General features: G+C 43.6%; 1 protein-coding gene across 1 annotated transcript in view; it reads left to right on the top strand.

Moving 5' to 3' along the window:
- Positions 1-22344: 22344 nt before the first annotated feature.
- Positions 22345-23490, top strand: part of atrn (attractin) — a gene marked incomplete at its 5' end in the record, with an annotated part of 337365 nt that continues 336219 nt past the window's right edge. Inside the window, one exon of the mRNA XM_085967067.1 lies at positions 22345-22433. Within this exon, the coding sequence (XP_085823193.1) occupies positions 22345-22433 (89 nt within the window). The remainder of the gene's footprint in view (positions 22434-23490) is intronic.

Here is a 23490-nt window from a genome sequence, read left to right as displayed (position 1 = left end):
AGACAACGCTGTACTGTGCATAATACCTTGAAAAATATCTAGATTAAACGCTTAATGGTTGAGCCGCGGTTAAGAGGCGGTCGCATTTAAAATGCTAAGACATTTCCGAAGTCTCTGCACATTTGCTTCTAAATATCACAGTGTGGCGGTACCACCGGTTGCCCCTTACATTGAGATACATAATTCCCTTTAACTTACCTTACTGTATGTATCTGTTACTATACTCGGGCTTCTCTCCTGTACTCTGTGATGACATCACGCCGTCCATCACGTGACTCCTCAACGGCAGGAAGAACGTGATGACGTCATGACGTCAGAGCTTGGAACCTTGCAACAGTTGAGCTCGGAACCTGCTAGCAGTTGAGCTCGGAAACTTCTAGTCAGTCCTCGTGGAGTCCCCGCTGGGACAAGACCTATACCACGGTGCTCTTACAGTCAGCCATCTTACCTGATGTAATTAGTCTGTTCCTGTAAATAAACAACTTGTTAATAGTTCGTCGAAGTCAAACTCTCTTATTTAGTGGCGATCTACACAAACCGCTACAACAGCTTAAATTTTGAAATGCTTTGCTCTTGGTCACATGGTCCTTCAGACATCATAATGAGGTGCAGGATTGTTACTCTCTCTAAGTTTATTCCAAGAAATTAAAATAGCCAGGATCACTGCAGCAGCCTGAATTCAAGATAACTGAATTGGCACAGGTGCTATTCTGTGCAATTCAGCAATAAATCTGAAAACACTGAATACTCTCGATGGAATAAAATGGGATTCAGTAATTTCATAAGTTATTTATATGACTTCACTGATAAACAATGGTGAAAGGCCAAGATCCGTAGTTCAAATCACCAGAGACTGGAAAGAGTAAAAGGGAACACGAGACAAATCGTGAATTAGTGAGTAGCTAATGCCATTCTATCTAAGCCAATTTAGAGAGCATTATTGCTAAGTTTGGATTTTAACATCTTGAAGGTTATGGGACAAGGGAAACACTGAGGGAGCTGAAGAGTTCTGCAATTTTGATGTCCTGGGAAAAAATGGGTTCAAGTAGGAAACTGATCAGTCTTGCTTTCAACACAATGGGGAGAGCGGACCGACCTGTGAAGGAGGAATGAGGAAACAAAGCCCGAGGCTCGAGGCCCAGACCGAGCTATTGGGAGCAGCAGCAAGAGCGGACCTCAACAGGTAATATTCAAAAGTGACGTTGGCACAAGGGAAGGAGCTGATTGGCAAGTAGGACCTGGTGAGTATTTCGACAGTCCAGTCGTTAAAGTAAAAGTAAGGTCTCTAGTTTAGAGTAAGTAGTGTTTAAAGTGAAGTGAGGTCCCGAGTGTATTTAATATTCTTTAATTTAGAGGAAGTAAAGGGAGTAAATTAAGGGTAGGACATGGCAGGGCAGCATGGAGTGCTCCTCCTGTGCTATGTGGGAAGTCAGGGACATTTTCGGTGTCCAGGGTGAACACCTGTGCAGGAAGTGGCTACAGCTACTCAATCTGCGTTTCAGAGCTGGAGCTGCGGCTGGAGTCACTGTGGAGCATCCGCGAGGCTGAGATCTTTGTGGAAAGCACGTTTAACGAGGTGGTCACACTGCAGGTAAAGAGTGCACCGGCAGATGGAATGGGTGACCGCCAGATAGAGTAAAAGAACTCGGAAGATAGTGCAGGAGTCCCCTGGGTCCATCTCCCTCTCCAACATATTTTCAGTTTCGGATACTGCTGGGGGAGATGGTTTCTCGGGAATGCAGCAAGAGCCAAGTCCGTGGCACTACGAGTGGCTCAGCTGCACAGGAGGGGAGGAAAAAGTGGGAGAACAATAGTGATAGGGGATTCTATCGTAAGGGGAACAGATGGACGTTTCTGTGGCCGCAGATGTGACTCCAGGATGGTATTTTGCCTCCCTGGTGCCAGGGGCAAGGATGTCACTGAGCGGCTGCAAAACATTCTGAATGGGGAGGGTGAACAGCCAGAGGTCGTGGTCCATATCGGTACCAACAGCATAGGTAGAAAGAGGGATGAGGTCCTGCAAGCAGAATATAGGGAGCTAGGAAATAAATTAAAAAGCAGGACCTCAAAGGTAGTTATCTCAGGATTACTCCCAGTGCCACGTGCTAGCGAGAGCAGAAATGGGAGAATAGACCAGATGAATGCGTGGCTGGAGAGATGGTGTAGGAGGGAGGAATTTAAATTCCTGAGGCATTGGGACCGATTCTGGGGAAGGTGGGACCTGTTCAAGCTGAACGGGTTACACCTCGGCAGAAACGGGACCAACATCCTCACAGCGGGGTTTGCTAGTGCTGTTGGGAAGGATTTAAACTAGTTTGTCAGGGGGCTGGGAACCCAAGTGTGGGCCTAGAACTGAGAGTAACAAAGCTGGAAGTGCAAGTTCGAAAAGTAGTCAGCAAAACTAGTAGGGAGCAGAAACAAAGGCCAACAGTGAAGAGGGTCAAAGTGCAGAAAAATATTGAACGGGCAAAGTTGAAGGCACTTTATCTAAATGCACGTAGTATTCGCAACAAGGTGGATGAATTAATGGCACCAATAGAAGTAAATGCGTATATGATATAATTGCCATTACAGAGACATGGTTGCAGGGGAACCACAGCTGGGAACTGAATGTTCCAGGGTACTCAACATTTAGGAAGGACAGACAAAAAGGAAAAGGAGGTGGCATAGCGCTGTTAATAAGGGATGAGATCGGTACGGCAGAGATAAAAGACCTTGGCTTGGCAGATCGTGATGCAGAACTGGTATCAGTTTGGGTGGAGCTAAGAAACAGCCAAGGGCAGAAAACATTGGTGGGAGTTGTATATAGGCCACCAAACAGTAGTGGTAACGTAGGGCACAGTATCAATTAAGAGATTAGAAGTGCATGGAACAAGGGCAATACGGTAATCATGGAGGACTTTAATCCACATATTGACTGGGCAAATCAAATTACCACTAATGGTGTGGAGGATGAATTCTTGGAATGCATGTGAGATGGTTTCCTGGATCAGTATGTGGAGGAACCAACCAGGGAGCAGGCTATTCTGGATCTGGTACTGTGTAATGCGAAAGGGCTAATCAATAATCTTGTGGTAAAGGGGCCTTTAGGGACAAGTGACCATAATATAATTGAATTTTACATTAAGTTTGAGAGTGATTGTGGTGATTATTCCTTGTTTAGTAAAAGTATTGTGATTGGTTGTTTGTTAACTGCCTTGGGATACATGTTGTAATCTCATTGGTAGTTGATGTCACATGATGTGTGGTGGCCACCTTAAATTCAGTTCTTTTCCAGCTTTGGTTGGGACTGGATGTGGAAAGATGTGCTGCTGATTTTAAAGTTAATAAAGCCTAGTTTTGGAAGGCAAATCTATTCTTTATTTCAGTGATGTAGTCCAATCTGAAACTAAGGTCTTCAATCTAAACAGAGGAAACTACAAGTTGGCCATGGTAGATTGGGAAACTACACTAAAAGATATGAAGGTGGACATACAATGGCTAACATTCAAGGAAATAATGTATAATTTGCAACAAACACATTTCTCTCGGGCATAAAAACCCAAAAGGAAAAGTGATCCAACCATGTCCAACAAAAGAAATTAAAGCTAGTATTAAGTCAAAGGAGGAAGCTTATAACGTTGCCAAAAAAACTGGTCAGCCTGAGGATTGGGATCTTTTTAGAAATCAGCAAGGGGGGGACCAAGAAATTCATCAAGGGAAAATGGAATATGAGCACAAACTAGCGCAAAATATAAAAACGGATTGTAAAAGCTTCTTTTGGTATATGAAAAGGAAAAGACTGGCGAAAGTAAATGTAGGTCCTTTACAGTCAGACGGGAGAATTTATAATGGGGAATGAGGAAATGGCAGAGAAACCAAATAAATACTTGGTTTCTGTCTTCACAGAGGAAGACACACAAAACCTCCCAGAAATACGAGAAAACCAAGGGTGCGACGAGAATGAGGAATTTAAAGAAATTATTAGTAAAAAAAACAGTACCAGCAAAATTAATAGGACTAAAAGTCGATAAATCCTAAGGAACGGATGACCTGCATTCTAGGGTTTTGGAAGAGGTGGCCATTGGAATAGTGGACGCATTGGTTGTCATCTTCCAGAATCTGTAGAATTTTGGAACGGTTCCTGCAGATTGGAGGATAGCAAATGTAACCCCGCTATTTAAGAAAGAAGGGAGAGAGAAAACGGGGAACTACAGATCTGTTGGTCTCACATCAGTAGTTGGGAAAATGCTGGAATCTATTATAAAGGATGCAATAAATGGGCACTTAGAAACTAATAGTAAGATTGGGCAGAGTCAACATGGATTTATGAAAGGGAAATCCTGTTTGACAAACCTATTGGAGTTCTTTGAGGGTAGAAACATACAAGATAGGAGCAGGAGTAGGCCATTCGGCCCTTCGAGCCTGCTCCGCCATTCAATGAGATCATGGCTGATCATCCAAATTTAGTACCCTGTCCCTGCCTTCTCCCCATATCCCTTGATCCCTTTAGCCTTAAGAAATATATCCAACTCCTTCTTGAATATATGTAATGAACTGGCCTCCACCGTCCTCTGGTAGAGAATTCCACAGGTTCACCACTCTCTGGGTGAAGAAATTCCTCCTCATCTCTGTCCTAAATGGCTTACCCCTTATCCTTAGACTATGACCCCTGGTTCTGGACTCCCCGACCATCGGGAACATCCTTCCTGCATCTAGTCTGTCCAGTCCTGTCAGAATTTTATAAGTTTCGATGCGATCCCCTCTCATTCTTCTAAACTCCAGCGAGTACAAGCCCAATCAACCCAATCTCTCCTCCTACGTCATTCCTGCCATCCCAGGTATCAGCCTGGTGAATCTTCGCTGCACTCCCTCCATGGCAAGAACGTCCTTCCTCAGATAAGGCGACCAAAACTTCAAACAATACTCAAGGTGCAGTCTCGCCAACGCCCTGTGCAACTGCAGCAAGACATCCTTGTTCCTGTACTTGAACCCTCTTGCTACGAAGGCCAACATACCATTTGCCGCCTTAACAGCCTGCTGCACCTGCATGCTTACCTTCAGCGACTGGTGCACAAGAACACCCAGGTCTCTTTGCACTTCCTCTTCTCCCAATCTATTGCCATTCAAAAAATAATCTGTCTTCCTGTTTTTGCCACCAAAGTGGATAACCTCACATTTATCCACATTATTATAGTGCATTTGCCATGTTTCTGCCCAATCACCCAACCTGTCCAAATCGTACTGGAGTTTCATGACATGCTCCTCACAGCATACCCTCCCACCCAGCTTTGTGTCGATTGCAAATTTGGAGATATTACATCCAATTCCCTCGTCCAGATCATTAATATATATTGTGAACAGCTGGGGTCCTAGGACCGATCCTTGCGGTACCCCACTAGTCACTGCCTGCCACTCGGAAAACGACCCGTTTATTCCAACTCTTTGCTTTCTGTCCGCCAACCAGTTCTCTATCCAAGTCAATACCTTGCTCCCAATCCCATGTGCCTTAATTTTGCACGCTAATCTCTTATGCGGGACCTTATCGAAAGCCTTCTGAAAGTCCAAATACACCACATCCACAGGTTCTCCCTTATCTATTTTACCAGTTACATCCTCAAAAAATTCCAGTAGATTAGTTCAGCACAATTTACCTTTTGTAAATCCATGTTGACTTTGTCCGATCCTGTCACTGCTTTCCAAGTGCTCTGCTATTACATCTTTTATAATGGACTCTAGCATTTTCCCCACTACCGATGTCAGGCTTACCGGTCTATAATTCCCTGCTTTTTCTCTACCACCTTTTTTGAATAGTGGAGTAACATTAGCTACCCTCCAATCCATGGGTACTGTTCCAGAGTCTATCGAGTTCTGGAAGATGACCAGCAATGCATCTACTATTTCTAGGGCCACTTCCTTAAGTACCCTAGGATGTAGATTATCAGGCCCTGGGGATTTATCGGCCTTTAGTCCCATCAATTTTCCTAACACCATTTCCCTACAAATACTGATTTCTTTCAGTTCCACCCTTTCATCCGACCCTATGTTCCCCAGCATCTCTGGGAGGTTATTTGTGTCCTCCTTTGTGTAGACAGAACCAAAACATGTATTTAGTTGGTCTGCCATTTCTTTGTTCCCCATTATAAATTCCCCTGATTCTGACTGCAAGTGACCTACGCTTGACTTCACCATTCTTTTTCTCTTCACATATCTATAAAAGCTTTTACAGTCAGTTTTTATATTCCCTGCAAGCTTACTCTCATAATCTATTTTCCCTTTCTTAATTAATCCCTTTGTCCTCTTTTGTTGAATCCTAAACTGCTCCCAATCCTCAGGATTATTGCTTTTTCTGGCCAATTTATATGTCCTCTCCTTGGATCTTATGCTATCCCTAATTTCCCTTGTTAGCCACGGTTGAGTCATGTTTTTTGTTTTATTTTTATGCCAAACTGGGATGAACAAATTCTGTAGTTCATCCATTCGGTCTTTGAATGTTTGCCATTGCCTATCCACCGTCAACCCTTTGAGAAACATTCCCCAATCAATCCTACCCAACTCGCTCCTCAGACCATCGTAGTTTCCTTTATTTAAATTGAGGGCCCAAGTCTCTGAGTCAACTACTTCATTCTCCATCTTAATGAAGAATTCGATCATATTATGATCGCTCTGACCCAAGGGGCCTCGTACAACAAGATTGCTAATTAATCCTTTCTCGTTACATAAAATACCCAGTCTAAGATGGCCTGATCTCTGGTTGGTTCCTCGACATATTGGTCCAGGAAACCATCCCGTAAACACTCCAGGAATTCCTCCTCCACAGTGTTGTTACTAATTTGGTTAGCCCAATCTATATGTAGATTAAAGTCACCCATGATGACTGCTGTGTTCTTATTGCACGCTTCTTTAATTTTCCTTTTAATGCCGTCCCCAACCTCCGCCTTACTGTTTGGAGGCCTATATACCACTCCCACTAACGTTTTCTTCCCCTTAATATTTCTCAATTCTACCCATACAGATTCCACATCATCAGAGCTAATATCCTTCATTACAATTGTGTTAATCCCTTCTTTAACCAGTAATGCTACCCCACCTCCCTTTCCTTTTTGCCTATCTTTCCTGAATATCGAATACCCCTGGATGTTGAGTTCCCAGCCTTGGCCATCCTTGAGCCACGTTTCCGTAATCCCATCCAAATCATAATCGTTTACCTCTTTGCGCAGCCAAATCATCCACCTTATTACGAATGCTCCTCGCATTAAGACACAAAGCCTTCAGGCTTGTTTTTTTAACGCTCTTGGACCTATTAGAATTATTATTTACTGTGGCCACTTTTGATTTAAACCGCTGATTTCTCTGACTGCCACTTTTGTTTTTCTCCTTCCTATCTTTTGCTTTTATCCTGGTTTCCCTTTCCTCTGTCTCCCTGCTCAGTTTCCCAACCCCCTGCCATTTTAGTTTAAACCCTCCCCCAGAGCACTAGCAAACACTCCCCCCTAGGACATCGGTTCCAGCCCTGCCCAGGTGCAGACGGTCTGGTTTGAACTGGTCCCACCTCCCCCAGAACCGGTTCCAATGTCCCATGTAACTAGTGGAGTCGACAAAGGGGAACCGGTAGATGTGGTGTATCTAGATTTTCAGAAGGCCTTCGACAAGGTCCCACACAAGAGGGTGGTGAACAAAATGAGGGCACATGGAATTGGAGGTAATATGGATTGAGAATTGGCTAACAGACAGAAAACGAAGAAGGGATAAACGGGTCTTTTTCAGGATGGCAGGCTGTGACTAGTGGGGTACCGCAAGGATTGGTGCTTGGGCCCCAGCTATTCACAATCGATATCAACGCTTTGGATGAAGGAACTAAATGTAACATTTCCAAATTTGCTGATGATACAAAGCTAGGTGGCAGTGTCAGTTGCGAAGAGCATGTGAAGAGGCTTCAAGGGGATCTCGGCAGGCTCAGTGAGTGGACGAGAACATGGCAGATAGAATATAACGTGGATAAATGTGAAGTTATCCACTTTGGTAGAAAAAACAGAAAGGCAGAGCATTTCCTAAATGGTGAAGGATTGGGGAATGCAGATGCTCAAAGGGACCTGGGTGTCCTTGTGCATGAGTCACTGAAAGTGAATGTGCAGGTGCAGCAAGCCATTAGGAAGGCAAATGGTATGCTGGCCTTCATTACAAGAGAATTTGAGTACAGGAGTAAAGAAGTCTTACTCCAATTATTTAGGGCCTTGGTGAGACCACACCTGGAATACTGTGTACAATTTTGGTCTTCTTACCTAAGGAAGGATATACTTGCCGTAGAGGGAGTGCAACGAAGGATCACGAGATTGATTCCTGGGATGACGGGACTGTCGTATGAGAAGAGATTGAGTAAACTAGGCCTGTATTCTCTTGAATTCAGAAGAATGTGAGGGGATCTCATTGAAGCATACAAAATTATTACAGGGCTTGATAGGGTGGATGCTGGGAGAATGTTTCCCTTGGCTGGGGAGTCTAGAACCAGGGGGCATAATCTAAGAATAAGGGGCTGCCCTTTCAAAACTGAGATGAGGAGAAACTTCTTCACTCAGAGGGTAGTAAATCTATGGAATTTGCTACCCCAGAGAGTTGCGGAAGCTGCAACATTAAATAAATTTAAAATGGAGATAGACAGTTTCCTAGCAGATAAGGGAATTAGGGGTTACGGGGAGCAGGCAGGGAAGTGGACGTGAGTCTAGATTCGGATCAGCCATGATCCTTGTGAATGGCGAAGCAGGCCCGAGGGGCCGTATGGCCTATTCCTGCTCCTACTTATGTTCCTATGCCACAGCCTCGGGATAAAGAGTAGGCCATTCAGGACTGTGATGAGAAGAAATGTCTTCACACAGAGGGTGGTGAATCTTTGGAATTCTCTACCCCAGAGGGCTGTGGAGGCTCAGTCATTGGGTATATTCAAAACAGAAGTCGATAGATTTCTGACTAGTAAAGGCATCAAGGGATATGGCGATAGGGCCGGTGAATGGAGTTGAGGCAGAAGATCAGCCATGATCTCATTGAATGGCGGAGCAGGCTCGAAGGGCTGAATGGCCTTCTCCTGCTCCTATTTCTTATGTTCTTATGTCAGTAGCAAGGGTGTGAAGCTCAGCATCTTGGCCGCTTAGAAGGAACAAGATTAGAAAATTCAGAAGAGCACCCAGCACAACCGCATCAAGTAAAGACCAGGAAAAACTGTAACAGATGTAAGCTGGAAATGTTCTGCTAGAGGTGAGAGATTAATTGAGTGCCCATCTGATGATGTATTTTCTTGTGTCCTGTCCAGGACTACATGAGTTACTTGAAGGCCTTCCCAAAGATGGGATCAGTAGTCAAACCTTGGAAGGAGTTGAGTTTGGCTCAGTTGGTGGGACTTTCTGCTCTGAGTTAGAAAGTTGTGGGTTCTGGCTTCACTGGACTTGCGCGTGAAATTTAAGCTGACACTATCAGTACCGCTCTGTAAGGTTGTTGGTGGTGCCGTCTCTCGACTTAAGAGTTTTAAAACCAAGGCCTCATTTAACTGCTTAGGTCAAAATCTCATGGCACTATTTCAAAAAAAGCAGCAAGTTCACCTGGTGTCCTGGCGAACATTCGTGCCTTCACCACCGCCACCAACAACAGATTAATTAATTTGCTGTGTCTAAATTGGTTCCATGTTTGCCTGCAAAACATTGACAGCACTTCAAAATTCAACCTTGGTTGTAAAGCACTTTGGCACATTCTGAGGGTGAGAGAAGTGCCGCATGAATAGAAATGAGTTATTGAGGGGAAAGAGTATGCTTTTATATATCAAAAAAATTCTCAAGTTAGTAGTTTCCTCGAGTGCAAATGAAGTTTGTGTGTTTTTTGACACCCTATGCTGCAGAATCCCAGATGGTCCTGCTTGGGAATTGCCACGGTTCCAGCTGTTAGCTGAGAGTAAGCACACAGCTGCTTATAGCTCATGAGAAAAACAGTTTTTGTCCCTGGGTTATCTTGTATGTGAAATAAACTCTGGAATCCATGTAACTGAGGTCACATGCATGAAAATAGATCAGTGAAGATTGTCGATGTATTTTGGTATTGTTCAAGTTTATGAGCAAAATTAACAGATCAGTGTTGAGAGCGGGAGAGTTTAACCCTTTGAGGATTTCGCCACCAAATAAAGGTAACTGGACTATCTTTTGTTGTCGCTTTGAATCTATTTTGAGGGGGACGAAAGCTCATGGTCCTGGAGGTGTGGTGGTTTCTATTTGGGGATAAAATATTTCCAGGATATTACGGACTTTGAAATCTTCACCTAACTTAACTTAAATGTCCAAATGATTTAAAAAAAAAACTGAAATCCACGGAGTAAGATCTTACAATTTAAAATGATCCAGCTGCTACGATAGCTCAGCAAGTTTGTCCAGTTAGCAACTCAGCCATAAAGACCAGGAGTAGTTCCAATTTTGATTCCATGGGGTGCCACAATTGGCCTGTGACGCCGGGTTAGGGTGCATAATTTGACTCGCTCCTGATTATTGTCCCCTGCTGTAAAGTGAGTGGCTGTTGAAGGACGGGATTGATTGAACAGATGCTGAAACAGTCAAATAGACTTCTGACCCTCCTTGTTAAGCTTCAGGTATGAATACTGACCACTTGGGGCAAAGGTAACAAAGAACAGCTAGCACCCACACAAGTTGACAAGACACAAGATGGCCATTAAGTCAGGCATGTCTCTGCCAGCTCTTCGCTAGAACAATTCAAAACTTATCCCACTCTCCCCCATCGCCCTATATCTTTTTCAAATCTTCATACTTTTAAAAGAAGGAATGGTCTTGGCCATAACCACTCCATGTGTCCAAGCATTGTCTACTGGAACAACCATCTGTGGGGGGGCAGGGGGGTGGGATTAATTCTCCTAAGCCCTCTCCTCACTCTTTATAGCAATTTTAAATTTCGTGTCTCCTCATCCACTGACTCCCCAATCAGAAAAAATAATCTTTCACCCATAGAACTGTAGCCGAGGAAGGGCTCCCTAGGTGAGTATCATAATGGAGAAAATTGGCAAGAAAAACAAAGTTCTCGGACTGAAGAACCTTTTGCTGCAGGTGCCCTGTATCACTTGCCTCCAGATGTCCATGTGGCACGGAGCAGCACATGCCTGTCAGATGTTGTCATGATCATTAGTTCCTTGTAGTTTGGATCATAAAGGAATCCATATGAACTTGCAACCAGCAACTTGTTAATCTGGCAGCGCAACATTTCGGCCTGCACAATGAAGCTCATTTAATTATACGCTGGGAGTAGTTTCAGCAACTGTGTAAATGAACGGTGACCGCTTGAGTGGGAAGAGTTTTATTTTTCCGCAGAGTTGTTTCCTCATACCTTAGCTGACTGAGTTGACAGTCAAGTGATCTGGTCCCATCCCCTGCAGGCATTGACGTAGCCGTTTGCAAAATGACGATGCAACCAATTTAGATAAATAAATTCCTCAATGACAGAGTCCCTCCAACTGGCAGAATTATTTATGTACATAAACTAGAAGCCAAAACCTGCACAAATATATTTTGGAAGGAATGTGTAGAAGTTTAAAAACTCTCCCAAAAAACAATTTAAAAAAAAAAAAAAAAAAAAAAAATTCTTTGACTTCTCCAACACCTGCAATCCTGTTTATAAAAAAAAATTCTCCTTTCCACTTTCCCTGCACCCCTAAGCTACAGATGTATCTTAAGGTAAATGCTCAATTTTAAGCCGTACTTTATAATTCGCGTAGTTGGAATTTGGATGGCACTGAACTTTGTTCGATTAAACTGTCCCAAGTTGTCACTGATTTCATTGTATGAGAAAATGCAGCTTTGAAATATTTGCTCTTCCCTTTCTATCTCAGTAGAAGGATGAGTAAGTCCATTTATACTTCAAGAATTATCAAATTTTACAGCGCAGACAGAAGTCATTCAGCCCATCATGCCTGTGCTGGCTCTGAAAGAGCTACCCACTTCGTCCTCGTTCCCCGACCCTTTCTACATATGGGTATGATCTTGTGGCCATTACAGAAACATGGCTGCAGGGTGACAATGCCTGGGAATTAAACATACCAGGTTATTTAACGATCAGGAAGGACAGGCAGGAAGGAAGGGGAGGTGGGGTGGCTATGTTAATAAAGGAAGGAATCACTAATACAGAGAAATGATATTGGGTCAAAAGATCAGGATAATGAAACAGTTTGGGTGGAGGTAACGAATAATAAGGGGAAAAAAACACTAGTGGGCGTAGTCTATAGGCCTCCGAACAGTTGCAACTCTGTTGGACGGAGTATCAATCAGGAAATAGTTGAGGCTTGTAATAAGGGAACATCTATAATTATGGGGGATTTTAACTATCATATTAATTGGACAAATCAAATTGGGCAGGGCTGCCTTGAGGATGAGTTCATTGAGTGTATTAGGGATGGATTTCTTGAGCAGTATGTAACTGAACCGACCAGGGGGCAAGCAACCTTAGATCTGGTCCTGTGTAACGAGACAGGATTAATTAAAAATGTCCTGGTAAAGGATCCCCTTGGAATGAGTGACCATAACATGGTTGAATTCCATATTCAATTAGAGGGTGAGAAGGTTGGATCTCAAACAAGCGTGCTAAGCTTGAATAAAGGAGACTATGAAGGTATGAGAGCGGAATTGAGTAGCGTGGATTGGGAAAATAGATTAAAGGGTAAGACAATACATGATCAGTGGTGTACATTTAAGGAGTTATTTTACAACTTCCAAAAAATATATATTCCACTGAGAAGAAAAGGGTGTAAAAGAAAAGACAGCCATCCGTGGCTAAGTAAAGAAATTAAGGATAGTATTCGACTAAAAACAAGGGCAGAAAAGGTAGCCAAATCTAGTGGGAGGATAGAGGATTGGGAAAACTTTAAAAGACAGCAAAAAATAACAAAAAGATTGATTAAGAAAGGGAAGATAGATTATGAAAGTAAATTAGCAAAAAATATAAAAACAGATAGTAAGAGTTTTTACAGTTATCTAAAAAGAAAAAGGGTGGCTAAAGTAAATGTTGGTCCCTTAGAGGATGAGACCAGGAAATTAATGGTGGGAAATATGGAGATGGCAAAAACACTGAATATTTTACATCAGTCTTTACAGTAGAAGACACTAAGAATATCCCAACACTGGACAAACAGGGGGCTAAAGGGGGGGGGAGGAGCTAAACACGATCAAAATCACTAAGGAAGTGGTACTCGGTAAAATAATGGGACTCGAGGCGGATAAATCACCTGGACCTGATGGCTTACATCCTAGGGTCTTGAGGGAAGTGGCGGTAGGTATTGTGGATGTATTGGTAATAATTTTCCAAAACTCCCTGGACTCGGCAATGGTCCCGGCAGACTGGAAAACTGCTAATGTAACACCCTTATTTAAAAAGGGCAGTAGACAGAAGGCTGGAAACTATAGACCGGTTAGCCTAACATCTGTGGTAGGTAAAATTTTGGAGTCCATTATTAAGGAGACAGTAACAGGACATTTGGATAATCATAATTTAATAGGACAAAGTCAGCATGGTTTTATGAAGGGGAAGTCATGTTTGACAAATTTGCTGGAGTTCTTTGAGGAAGTAACATATAGGGTGGATAAAGGGGAACCAGTGGACGTAGTGTATTTAGACTTCCAAAAGGCATTTGACAAGGTGCCACACAAAAGATTATTGCTTAAGATAAAAAATCACGGGATTGGGGGTAATATTCTGGCATGGATAGAGGATTGGCTATCTAACAGAAGACAGAGAGTTGGGATAAATGGTTCATTCTCAGACTGGCAATCAGTAACTAGTGGTGTTCCGCAGGGGTCAGTGCTGGGTCCCCAACTCTTTACAATCTATATTAACGATTTGGAGGAGGGGACCGAGTGTAACATATCAAAGTTTGCAGATGATACTAAGATGGGGGGGAAAGTAGTGAGGAGGACATAAAAAACCTTCAAGGGGACATGACAGGCTAAGTAAGTGGGCAGAGATTTGGCAGATGGAATACAATACTGGAAAGTGTGAGGTTATGCACTTTGGCAGGAAAAATCGTAGAGCAAGTTATTATCTTAATGGCAAGAAACTGGAAAGTACTGAAGTACAAAGGGATCTGGGGGTCCTGGTGCACGAAACTCAAAAGGTTAGTATGCAGGTGCAGCAAGTGATTAAGAAGGCCAATGGAATGTTGGCTTTCATTGCTAGGGGGATAGAATATAAAAATAGGGAGGTATTGCTTCAGTTGTACAAGGTATTGGTGAGACCGCACCTGGAATACTGCGTACAGTTTTGGTGTCCATACTTAAGAAAGGACATACTTGCTCTCGAGTCAGTACAAAGAAGGTTCACTCGGTTAATCCCGGGAATGAGGGGATGGACATATGAGGAGAGGTTGAGTAGATTGGGACTCTACTCATTGGAGTTCAGAAGAATGAGAGGCGATCTTATTGAAACATGTAAGATTGTGAAGGGGTTGGATCGGGTGGATGCAGGGAAGATGTTCCCGATGATGGGTGAAACTAGAACTAGGGGGCATAGTCTTAGAATAAGGGGCTGCTCTTTCAAAACTGAGATGAGGAGGAACTACTTCACTCAGTGGGTGGTAGGTCCATGGAATATGCTGCCCCAAAAAACTGTAGAAGCTACATCATTACATAAATTTAAAACAGAAATAGACAGTTTCCTAGAAGTAAAGGGAATTAAGGGTTACGGGGAGCGGGCAGGAATTTGGACATGAGTCTAGGTTCGGATCGGTCATGGCCCTGTGGGTAGTGGAGCGGGCCCAGGGGCCGTGTAGCCTGATCCTGCTCCTATTTCGTGTGTCTAATTCTGTTAGATGCAGGAGATGGTTCTGTGATAGTGGATTGGCAGTTAGGATCAGATCAGCCATGATCTTATTGAATGGCGGAGCAGGCTCGAGGGGCCGATTGGCCTACTCCTGCTCCTATTTCTTACGTTCTATGTTCTTTCCCCATTCCGTTTTTATAAAAATGTTTGTTTTCAAATATTTATCCACTTTCCCGTTTAAAAGCTGTTATAGTTTCTGGTAGGGCATGTTATTTTCTAACAACCCTCCAGAACGATGATAATCCTGAACCCTCCATTTGTTCTCTTAATGACTGAGATCTTATTACTCTAGTTACTCTCTCACTGACTAATGGAAATACTTTTTCTCCTATTTACTTTTTATCAAAACCCTTTGTGATTTTGAACACCTATCCCCATCTGATATCTGCCATCATGAAAAATCCCCAGTTCTTCTAGTCTTTCCAAATAACTAAAGTATCCCTGTTAGCAGAAAACGTATTCATTCAGAGGCTTAAGAGAATGAGAAGTACAGTCTCTCTGAAGGTCATACATGCAGTCAACTAAGGTCACCCTGAAAAGAGACCTAATTGAGGTCTTTAAAATTATGAATGGTTTTGATAGAATAGACATGGAGAGAGTGTTTCCACTTGTGGGGAAGAGCAAAACTAGTGGCCATCAATAGAAGATAGTCACCAAGAAATCAAATAGGGAATTCGGAAGAAACTTCTTTACCCAAAGAGTGGTGAGAATGTGAAACTTGCTGCCACAGGGAGTGGTTGAAGCGAATATTATCGATGCATTTAAGGAGAGGCTAGATAAGCACGAGGGAGAAGGGAATACAGGGTTATGCTGATCGCTAGATGAGGAAAGATGGGAGAGGCTCGAGAGAGAGAGCATAAACACCGGCATGGTCTGGTTGGGCTCAATGGCCTGTTTCTGTGCTCTAGATCCTATGTAAAGATGTTTAAAAGGGAGATAGATAGTTAGAACCATACAAGTTTACAACACAGAAGGAGGCTATTTGGACCATTCTGTCTGTACCAGCTCTTTGCTACGACAGTCCAAAATAATGCCACTGTCTCACTTACTCACGATAGCCTTGTGTCTGACTCTGCACGGGATGTAGTGTCCTTGACTCCAAAAGCACGACCAACTTTTAACTGACCCAGAGGTGAGATGAGGAGAATTTTGTTTACGCAGCGAGTTGCTGTGATCTGGAATGCATTCCTGAAAGGGTGGTGGAACCAGATTCAATGGTAGCTTTCAAAAGGGAATTGGATAAATACTTGAAAAGCAAAATATTTGCAGAGCTATAGGGAAAGAGTCAGGGAGTGGGACTAATTGGTAGCTCTTTCAAAGAGCCGACATAGGCACAATGGGCCGAATGGCCTCCTTCTGTGCTGAGAGATTCTGATTTAAATATTTATACAATTTTCCCTTCGAGGAATCCATGGTCTCTGGCCTGTGACTAAGCATTCCATGCTGTAGCAACTCTCTGCATAAAGAAATTTCTCCTAAACCCTCTTCTCACCAACCATTTTAAAATGATAACCCTTTAATCACTGACTTGCCAACCGGAGGAAATAGTCTTTTCCATTTCATTTATAAAAAAAAAAAAAAACTTCTATTAAATCTTAGTTTTCTCCGCTAGAAATAGTTCCACTTACTTCGGAAATAAGGGTTTTCAGGAATATGGAGAAAAGGCAGGGAGTTAGGGTGACGACGTAGAACTGCCATGACTAACATTGTCAGGGCAGATCTGATGGTGTCTTCCTGTTCCTTTATCCAGTGTTACATGGTTTCCATCTCGTCACTGTGGAAGTACCACTGCAACAACACTAGGAAGTACAGGAAACTCTCGATTTACCAGCACCTAAATAACTGGAAATCTGTTAACCGGCAAAATTCAGGAGTAGGTTCAGGTAAGTTTCACTTCATGTTAGTGGCCGTTCCTGGATCTGTTTCCGAGTAACCGGGGCTCCTACACTTGTTGCTAAGCAACAGGGACGCTTGGTCTGTGGCCAGAGTTCCTGCACCTGTTGCTAAGCAACAGGGAAGCCTGGATTTGTTTCTGTGTATGGAGCTCTCGTACCTTTTAAACTATACCTCTGTAATCCGGACTTTTTGATAAACCGGCACCACGCCGGTCCCGTCGGTGCCGGATAAAAAAAAGAGTTTCCTGTAAAGCAGAAAAATGCTGCAGTGATTACATTAATCCTGCATTGTGGATTGCCCAGTGCGCCAGCGACCCTGCCTGCTGGCATCTGCTGTGGCACCTGCCACTGGCCAACAAAAACTGATGCAATATCATCCCCATAAAATCCAGATATGTTGTAAAATGGGAATTTCATACATTTCAGTGCAGGAGGTCGTCACTTGGCATGTTATACATTTGCCAGAGCTTGCTTTACATTGGTTCGATCTACTCTGCTCTCTCTCACTTTCTGCTCTGTTCCAACAACTTTTTAATATCCCTTTCCCTTTTTAAATGGTTGTATCTTTGGCTACTTCTGTTTATGCATCTCAAGTTCTGCCCTCTATCTTGAAACCTCCCCTTCCCTTTGATTTTAGTATAATCCTGTTTGTCCCCTTATTAGTGATTCACCAACCAGTAGAAATAAAAGTTGACTGTTTAGTGTCTTGAGTCTTTTTCAAAACTTTGAACATATCTTTGAGATGCCCTTTGTGACCACCTCTCCCGAGGCGACTTGAGGCCTCGTTTTTCAAGTCTCGAACCCAACTCTGTCCTGTGATCATCCCAGGGAATCTATGTTGCACCTTTTTCACCATTTCTGTAAAACGTGCAGCGTGCTCCCAGCTGTGGCATAATTAATGTCTTATTCATCATCACCTTATTTTTCATAGAATGATACAGCACAGAAGGAGGCTGTTGGGGTCCATCGTGCCTGTGCTGGCTTTTTGAATGAGCTATCAAATTAGTACCACTCCCGTTCCCCTATTGCACTACAGTTTTTTCCCCTAAGTATTTATCTAATTCCCTTTTGAAAGCTACTGTTGAATCTGCTTCAACCACCCTTTGAGGCACTGCATTCCAGATCATAACTTATTGTAAAGAAATTTCTTCTCATCTTCTCGCTGGTTCTTTTCCCAATTACCATAAATCTGTCCTCTGGTTACCAACCCTCCTGCCAATGAAAAAAGTTTCTTCCTATATTTAGGAAACTTTGTTATATCCGGCACCGACGGGACCAAGCTGTTGCCGATCTATCAAAACTGCCGGACATATACAAAGTTAATGTTGAAGCATACGGAGGTTTTCATCTCCGTATCTGACAACAAACACTGTTGCTTAGCAACAGCTTTTAAACAGTCGGCCCGTACCTTGGAAGCGTCTCTGTAGCTTAGCAACAGCTTCAGAGAGACTTTCCAGAGCCCGACTGTTGAAAACAAAACCACGAGAAGAAAAACAACCAAACAAAACGGCTCCTGATTTCTGCCGGTAGATCGAGGTTTCCGGACATACAACCTCCGGATAAACCAAAGTTTCCTGTACTCCATCAAATCCCTTCATAACATCTCCCCATAACCTTGTCTGCTCTAAAGAGAACAATCCCAGCTTCTCTAGTCTCTCCACATAACTTAAGTCCCTCATCTCTTTTGTATTCCAAGAACTTGAAGCTTTTTTTAAGTACAGGCTATAAACTTGAGTTTATTTGAGTTTTGCACAACAACATATGGAACTCTTTTTTTTTTTCTTTCCCAGCCCCGCCCCGAATGAGTTTGCCATCTCATTTGCTTATATTTTGTGCGAAGAGTTATCTGTCGGCTAAGGGCACTTGGGTGTAACTGGTGAAAGGAAAATTTAGGGTTGCAGAAAAGCTGGAAGCTCTTTGCATAAAAAGTTATCAACATTCTTACTAGATACTTGGTAAAACTGAAACATTACGATCAGATATGCAGAGACAGCAGGAGAGAATGTGCAAGCTCAGGGCTGTGAAGAAAATGTTTAGGGCAGACACCGAGGAATATTTCTGCACAGCGTGATCAGCTTTAGTGGGTTACCAGGAAGGATAGTTGAGTCCAGGCCGCTGGGTTTAATTGACAAACAGCTAGATGCTGTAATTGGAAAATTGAAGGTTGGTGTTCTGGGACGACTTTGTTCTTCCAAACCTATCGTGATTTGGAGCGCACTTCTGGGCTGGGTAGTGGAAGCAGTGTCATTTTGAGACTTTCATTTGTGTTTTATGTCCAAATTGTGATGGAGGGGGCTGTCTTTTTTACAAATGGATTCACTAAGATGGATCAAATCATCACTCTTAACTTGTGATCTTTTTACTTACTGCTGTTAGTTTTTCTTCAGTAATAGTTTGGAAAGAAGCAGCGTCGTTCAATGCTGAAGGACAGTGTAGTTCAGTGTTACAAGAGCATCAAAGTAACTTGAGTGCCATAGATGAGTGTCCGTGGAATACTGAGTGCATCACTGTAATAAAAAGCCCTCCGAGAACCTCACTTCAAACAGCACAGTAATACCCTGCGGTTAAATTTTCTTCTGAATTACGTATTTATACCAAAGTTTCACTCAATCCCATTTGATCTGCACCAAAGAAACTGAAACCAGAAAGACAGTGCCATTCATAACCGTGCAAGTGCTACAAATCAGTTTGGTACAATTTCTTTTCATTTGCATGACCTCTGGTAATTTGATGTAATATTTTTATCATGCTGCTTTGGGTTGTCCGAATTAGCGGTCAGTGCAGTTTTCTGATAATTATACTCGCTTAAATGAAATAAAATGATTAAAAATGTTAGGTTGTTTTCAATTGGGTGTCGCTGGCAAGGCCGGCATTTGTTGCCCAGCCCGAGTTGCCCTCGAGAAGGTGGTGGTGGGCTTTCTCCCACTGCAGTCCATGTGGTGAAGGTACTCTCGCAATGCTGTTAGGAACATAACAGGAGTAGGCCATTCAGCCCCTCGAACCTGTTCCGTCATTCAATGCAATCGTGGCTGATCTGTGATCTGAGTGCAAAAGACAAAGCTAAAGCGTTGGCAACCATCTTCAGCCAGAAGTGCCGAGTGGATGATCCGTATCGGCCTCCTCCCGAGATCCCCATCATCACAGAATCCAGTCTTAAGCCAATTTGATTCATTCCACTTGATTGTGAGAAACGGTTGAGCGCACTGGATACAGCTGCTTCATCACTGGCCTTCCCTCCATTATAAGGTCAGAAGTGGGGATGTTTGCTGATGACTGCACAGTGTTCAGTGCCATTCACAACTCCTCAGATAATGAAACCGTCCATGCCCACATGCAGCAAGACCTGGACGACATTCAGGCTTGGTTTGATGTGACGCAAATGTTACCTGCCACTTAAGTGCCAGGCAATGACTATCTCCAACAAGTGAGCATCTAACTACTGCCCCTTGACATTCAACGGCATAACCATTGCAGAATCCCCCACCATCAATATCCTGGGGGTCACCATTGACAAGAAACTGAACTGGAGCAACCACACACATACTGTGGCAACAAGAGCAGGTCAGAGGCTGGGTATTCTGCAGCGAGTGTCTCACCTCTTGACTCCCCAAAGTCTTTCCACCATCTACAAGGTGCAAGTCAGGAGTGTGATGGAATACTGTCCACTTGCCTGGATGAGTGCAGCTCCAACAACACTCAAGAAGCTCAACACCATCCAGGACAAAGCAGCCCGCTTGATTATCACCCCATCCACCACCTTAAACATTCACTCCCTCCACCACCGGCATACAGTGGCTGCAGTGTGTACCATCTACAAGATGCACAGCAGCAACTCGCCAAGGCTTTGGCAGCATCTCCCAAACCCACGACCTCTACCACCAAGGGCAGCAGGCGCATGGGAACACCACTACCTCCAAGTTCCCCTCCAAGTCACACACCATCCTTCGTCGTTGAGTCAAAATCCTGGAACTCCCTCCCGAGCAGCACAGTGGGAGCACCTTCACCGCACGGACTGCAGCGGTTCAGTAAGACGGCTCACCACCACCTTCTCGAGGGTACTTAGGGATGGGCAATAAATGCTGGCCTTGCCAGCGACACCCACATCCCGTAAACGAATAATTTTTTTTTTAAAAAAACCTGCATTTGCCCCGTATCCCCTAATACCTTTGGTTAACAAAAGTCTACCATCTCAGATTGAAAATTCTTCTCTCATGCTTGCACTGTTGCTGTCGGTATGCCCAGAGCTCCATCCTTGGTTCTCACTTGGGACGAGGAGCAGATGGGACAGAACAAAGCTAGCTCGGTTTCAAGTAAAATCATTCCTAGCAGGGGAGCAGAAAACTGAACCCAAAGAAGCAAACCAGGTAGTGAAATGGAGGCAGTCGAACAGAAAATAGTCTCGGTAGAAACTGGCAGTGAACGATGTCACAGTAGAGTCCAGAAGCCAATAGAGAAATGGACATCAGCCTAGGAGACGTCGTTACGTCCAGAGTAAAGCTGCGAATCCTGAAGCCCAGAAGGCAATCGCAGTAGACTGGAATGGGTTACGTTAAACTTCACGCGGTTGAGGTGCAGAGCAGAGTCACAGCAGCTGTGGCCCACAGTGACGTCCAGCAGAGCAGCGCATTCCTGATGGCAGAGGAGTCGCGGAAATATGAGCAGTGTTCCAGCTGTTAAAAAGAACACAGTAACTCAGGTTCCTGACGTGGGGGATTAGCCTCGTGGCTCCAGCATTTGAATATCTCCCATGGTTTACATGAAACTGCGAATTTCCATTAGTGACTTTCATGAGTACTGCTTTTCCTCTTTAAAAAAAAAAGATAGATTCAAGGCAGCTGCAGCCTTACCTATAGTTGTGAAAGATCACTGTCCTGAAACATGACTTCTGCTTGTCATCTTACATGATCTGAATTGGCAGGTCTGAATCAAAACCAAACTCTTGGGGGGGGAAGATCTTTACCTGCTGCTGAATTTTCTGCTATGACGTGCTATCAGGGGCTTGAGACCTGAGCTGCAGTGAGTGTATTCTTCTGGTATTTCTTGGGGTAATTTAAGTCATCCTCGGTTCCAAGGGACTGCCAAAGAGAGAGAATTTTTGGGGTCAGTCTTAGATCCTGCATTGTACGACTGCAGATATGGGTTAACAAATTTATTCTGCATTAACTGTGTAATTAATGCATGTTCGCAGAGCTGTTTTAATAAATTGTAGAATTATTGGATTTTTCAAAATGTAAGTATGCAAGATAGCAATCCAATCATGGTTTTCACTTCCCAGAGTTTATAGTGAAATGTTTTTGCTCTTCTGTGCTGAACAATTTTCCCCTGTGTAGTGCAGATATATAATGGACTGCAGTAGTTGTTCTCCTTGTCATTTATCTGACAGGGTGTTGTCAATAGCCTTAATTAATGTATAGGTAGCTGGAGCCTTCAGGAAAAATTGCCGTAAGCCAAGGATATTTGTGTGGTTAGTCGTCCTTTAGCTGTACTATTCTCCCTCTCTTTCTTCGATGCACCCTGTGTCCCCCCTGCCCCACCCCTCCAGAAGTTGATAATTAATCATACCTTTTTGTGTCACACTGTAAAAGAAGCCTTTTTTTAATGAAATAACTAATTTTGTTTAATTTACAGATTAACTGGGCCATTTGGATATCTTACTGATGGACCTGGGAACTACAAATACAAAACAAAATGTACATGGCTCATTGAAGGACAGTGAGTATTTGGTCTTCCCCTTTCAATGCACGCTGTCTAATTTTGTATGCAAATCTTTGCCTCAATTTTCCCTTTTCTGAGCTGAGGACAACAGTTGATAAGAGGGGGGCGATGTGGGATCTGTACCAGGAAGTGCTGTGGGCCATTAGCAGTTGCAGAATTATTTCCTGTTGCAAGTGCAGACATGGATCATCTACCTGAGAGTGTAGATGATTGCCAAGCTATTTCCTCTCACACCCTGGCACTCCCTCCAGTCATTGATCACTATCAAGCCAGGAGACTAATCCTTGTTCAATTCCTCATGCTATGGTATGTCAGGAGCATCACCAAATGTACCGTAGAATGAGGAATCAATCTAGTGAAGCTACCAGCTTAAAAACCAAAAGCAGCAGGCGATGGACAGCTAAGTAATCCCAGACCAATGGATCAGAGCAACACACTATCGCCCCACCACATCCAGTTGAGAAGAGTGACAACCAGGCAACTGAAAGGAGGAGGCGACTCAGGACATCCCTGTCCTGAAAAGTGTGAGGTGATGCATTTTGGGAGGACTAACGAGGCAAGGGAATACGCAATGAATGGTAGGACCCTAGGAAGGACAGAGGATCAGAGGGACCTTGGTGTGCATGTACATAGATCCCTGAAGGCAGCAGGACAGGTAGATAAGGTGGTTAAAAAGGCCTATGGGATACTTGCCTTCATTAGCCGAGGCATAGAATATAAGAGCAGGGAGGTTATGATGGAGCTGTACAAAACGCTAGTTAGGCCACAGCTGGAGTACTGTGTGCAGTTCTGGTCACCACACTATAGGAGGAATGTGATTGCATTGGAGAGGTGCGGAGGAGATTCACCAGGATGTTACCTGGGCTGGAGCGCTTCAGCTATGAAGAGAGACTGGACAGGCTGGGGTTGTTTTCCTTAGAGCAGAGAAGGCTGAGGGGGGACCTGATTGCGGTGTATAAAATTATGAGGGGCATAGATAGGGTAGATAGAAAGGAACTTTTCCCCTTAGTAGAGGGGTCAATAACCAGGGGGCATAGTTTCAAGGTAAGGGGTA

The sequence above is a fragment of the Somniosus microcephalus genome, chromosome 2 (genome assembly GCF_052327205.1).
Source record: "Somniosus microcephalus isolate GS21.2 chromosome 2, FLI_Smic_1.0, whole genome shotgun sequence".
NCBI classification, from domain to species: domain Eukaryota; kingdom Metazoa; phylum Chordata; class Chondrichthyes; order Squaliformes; family Somniosidae; genus Somniosus; species Somniosus microcephalus.
Note: the sequence above shows the minus strand (reverse complement) of the source record. Positions and strands in the feature narration are given on the sequence as shown.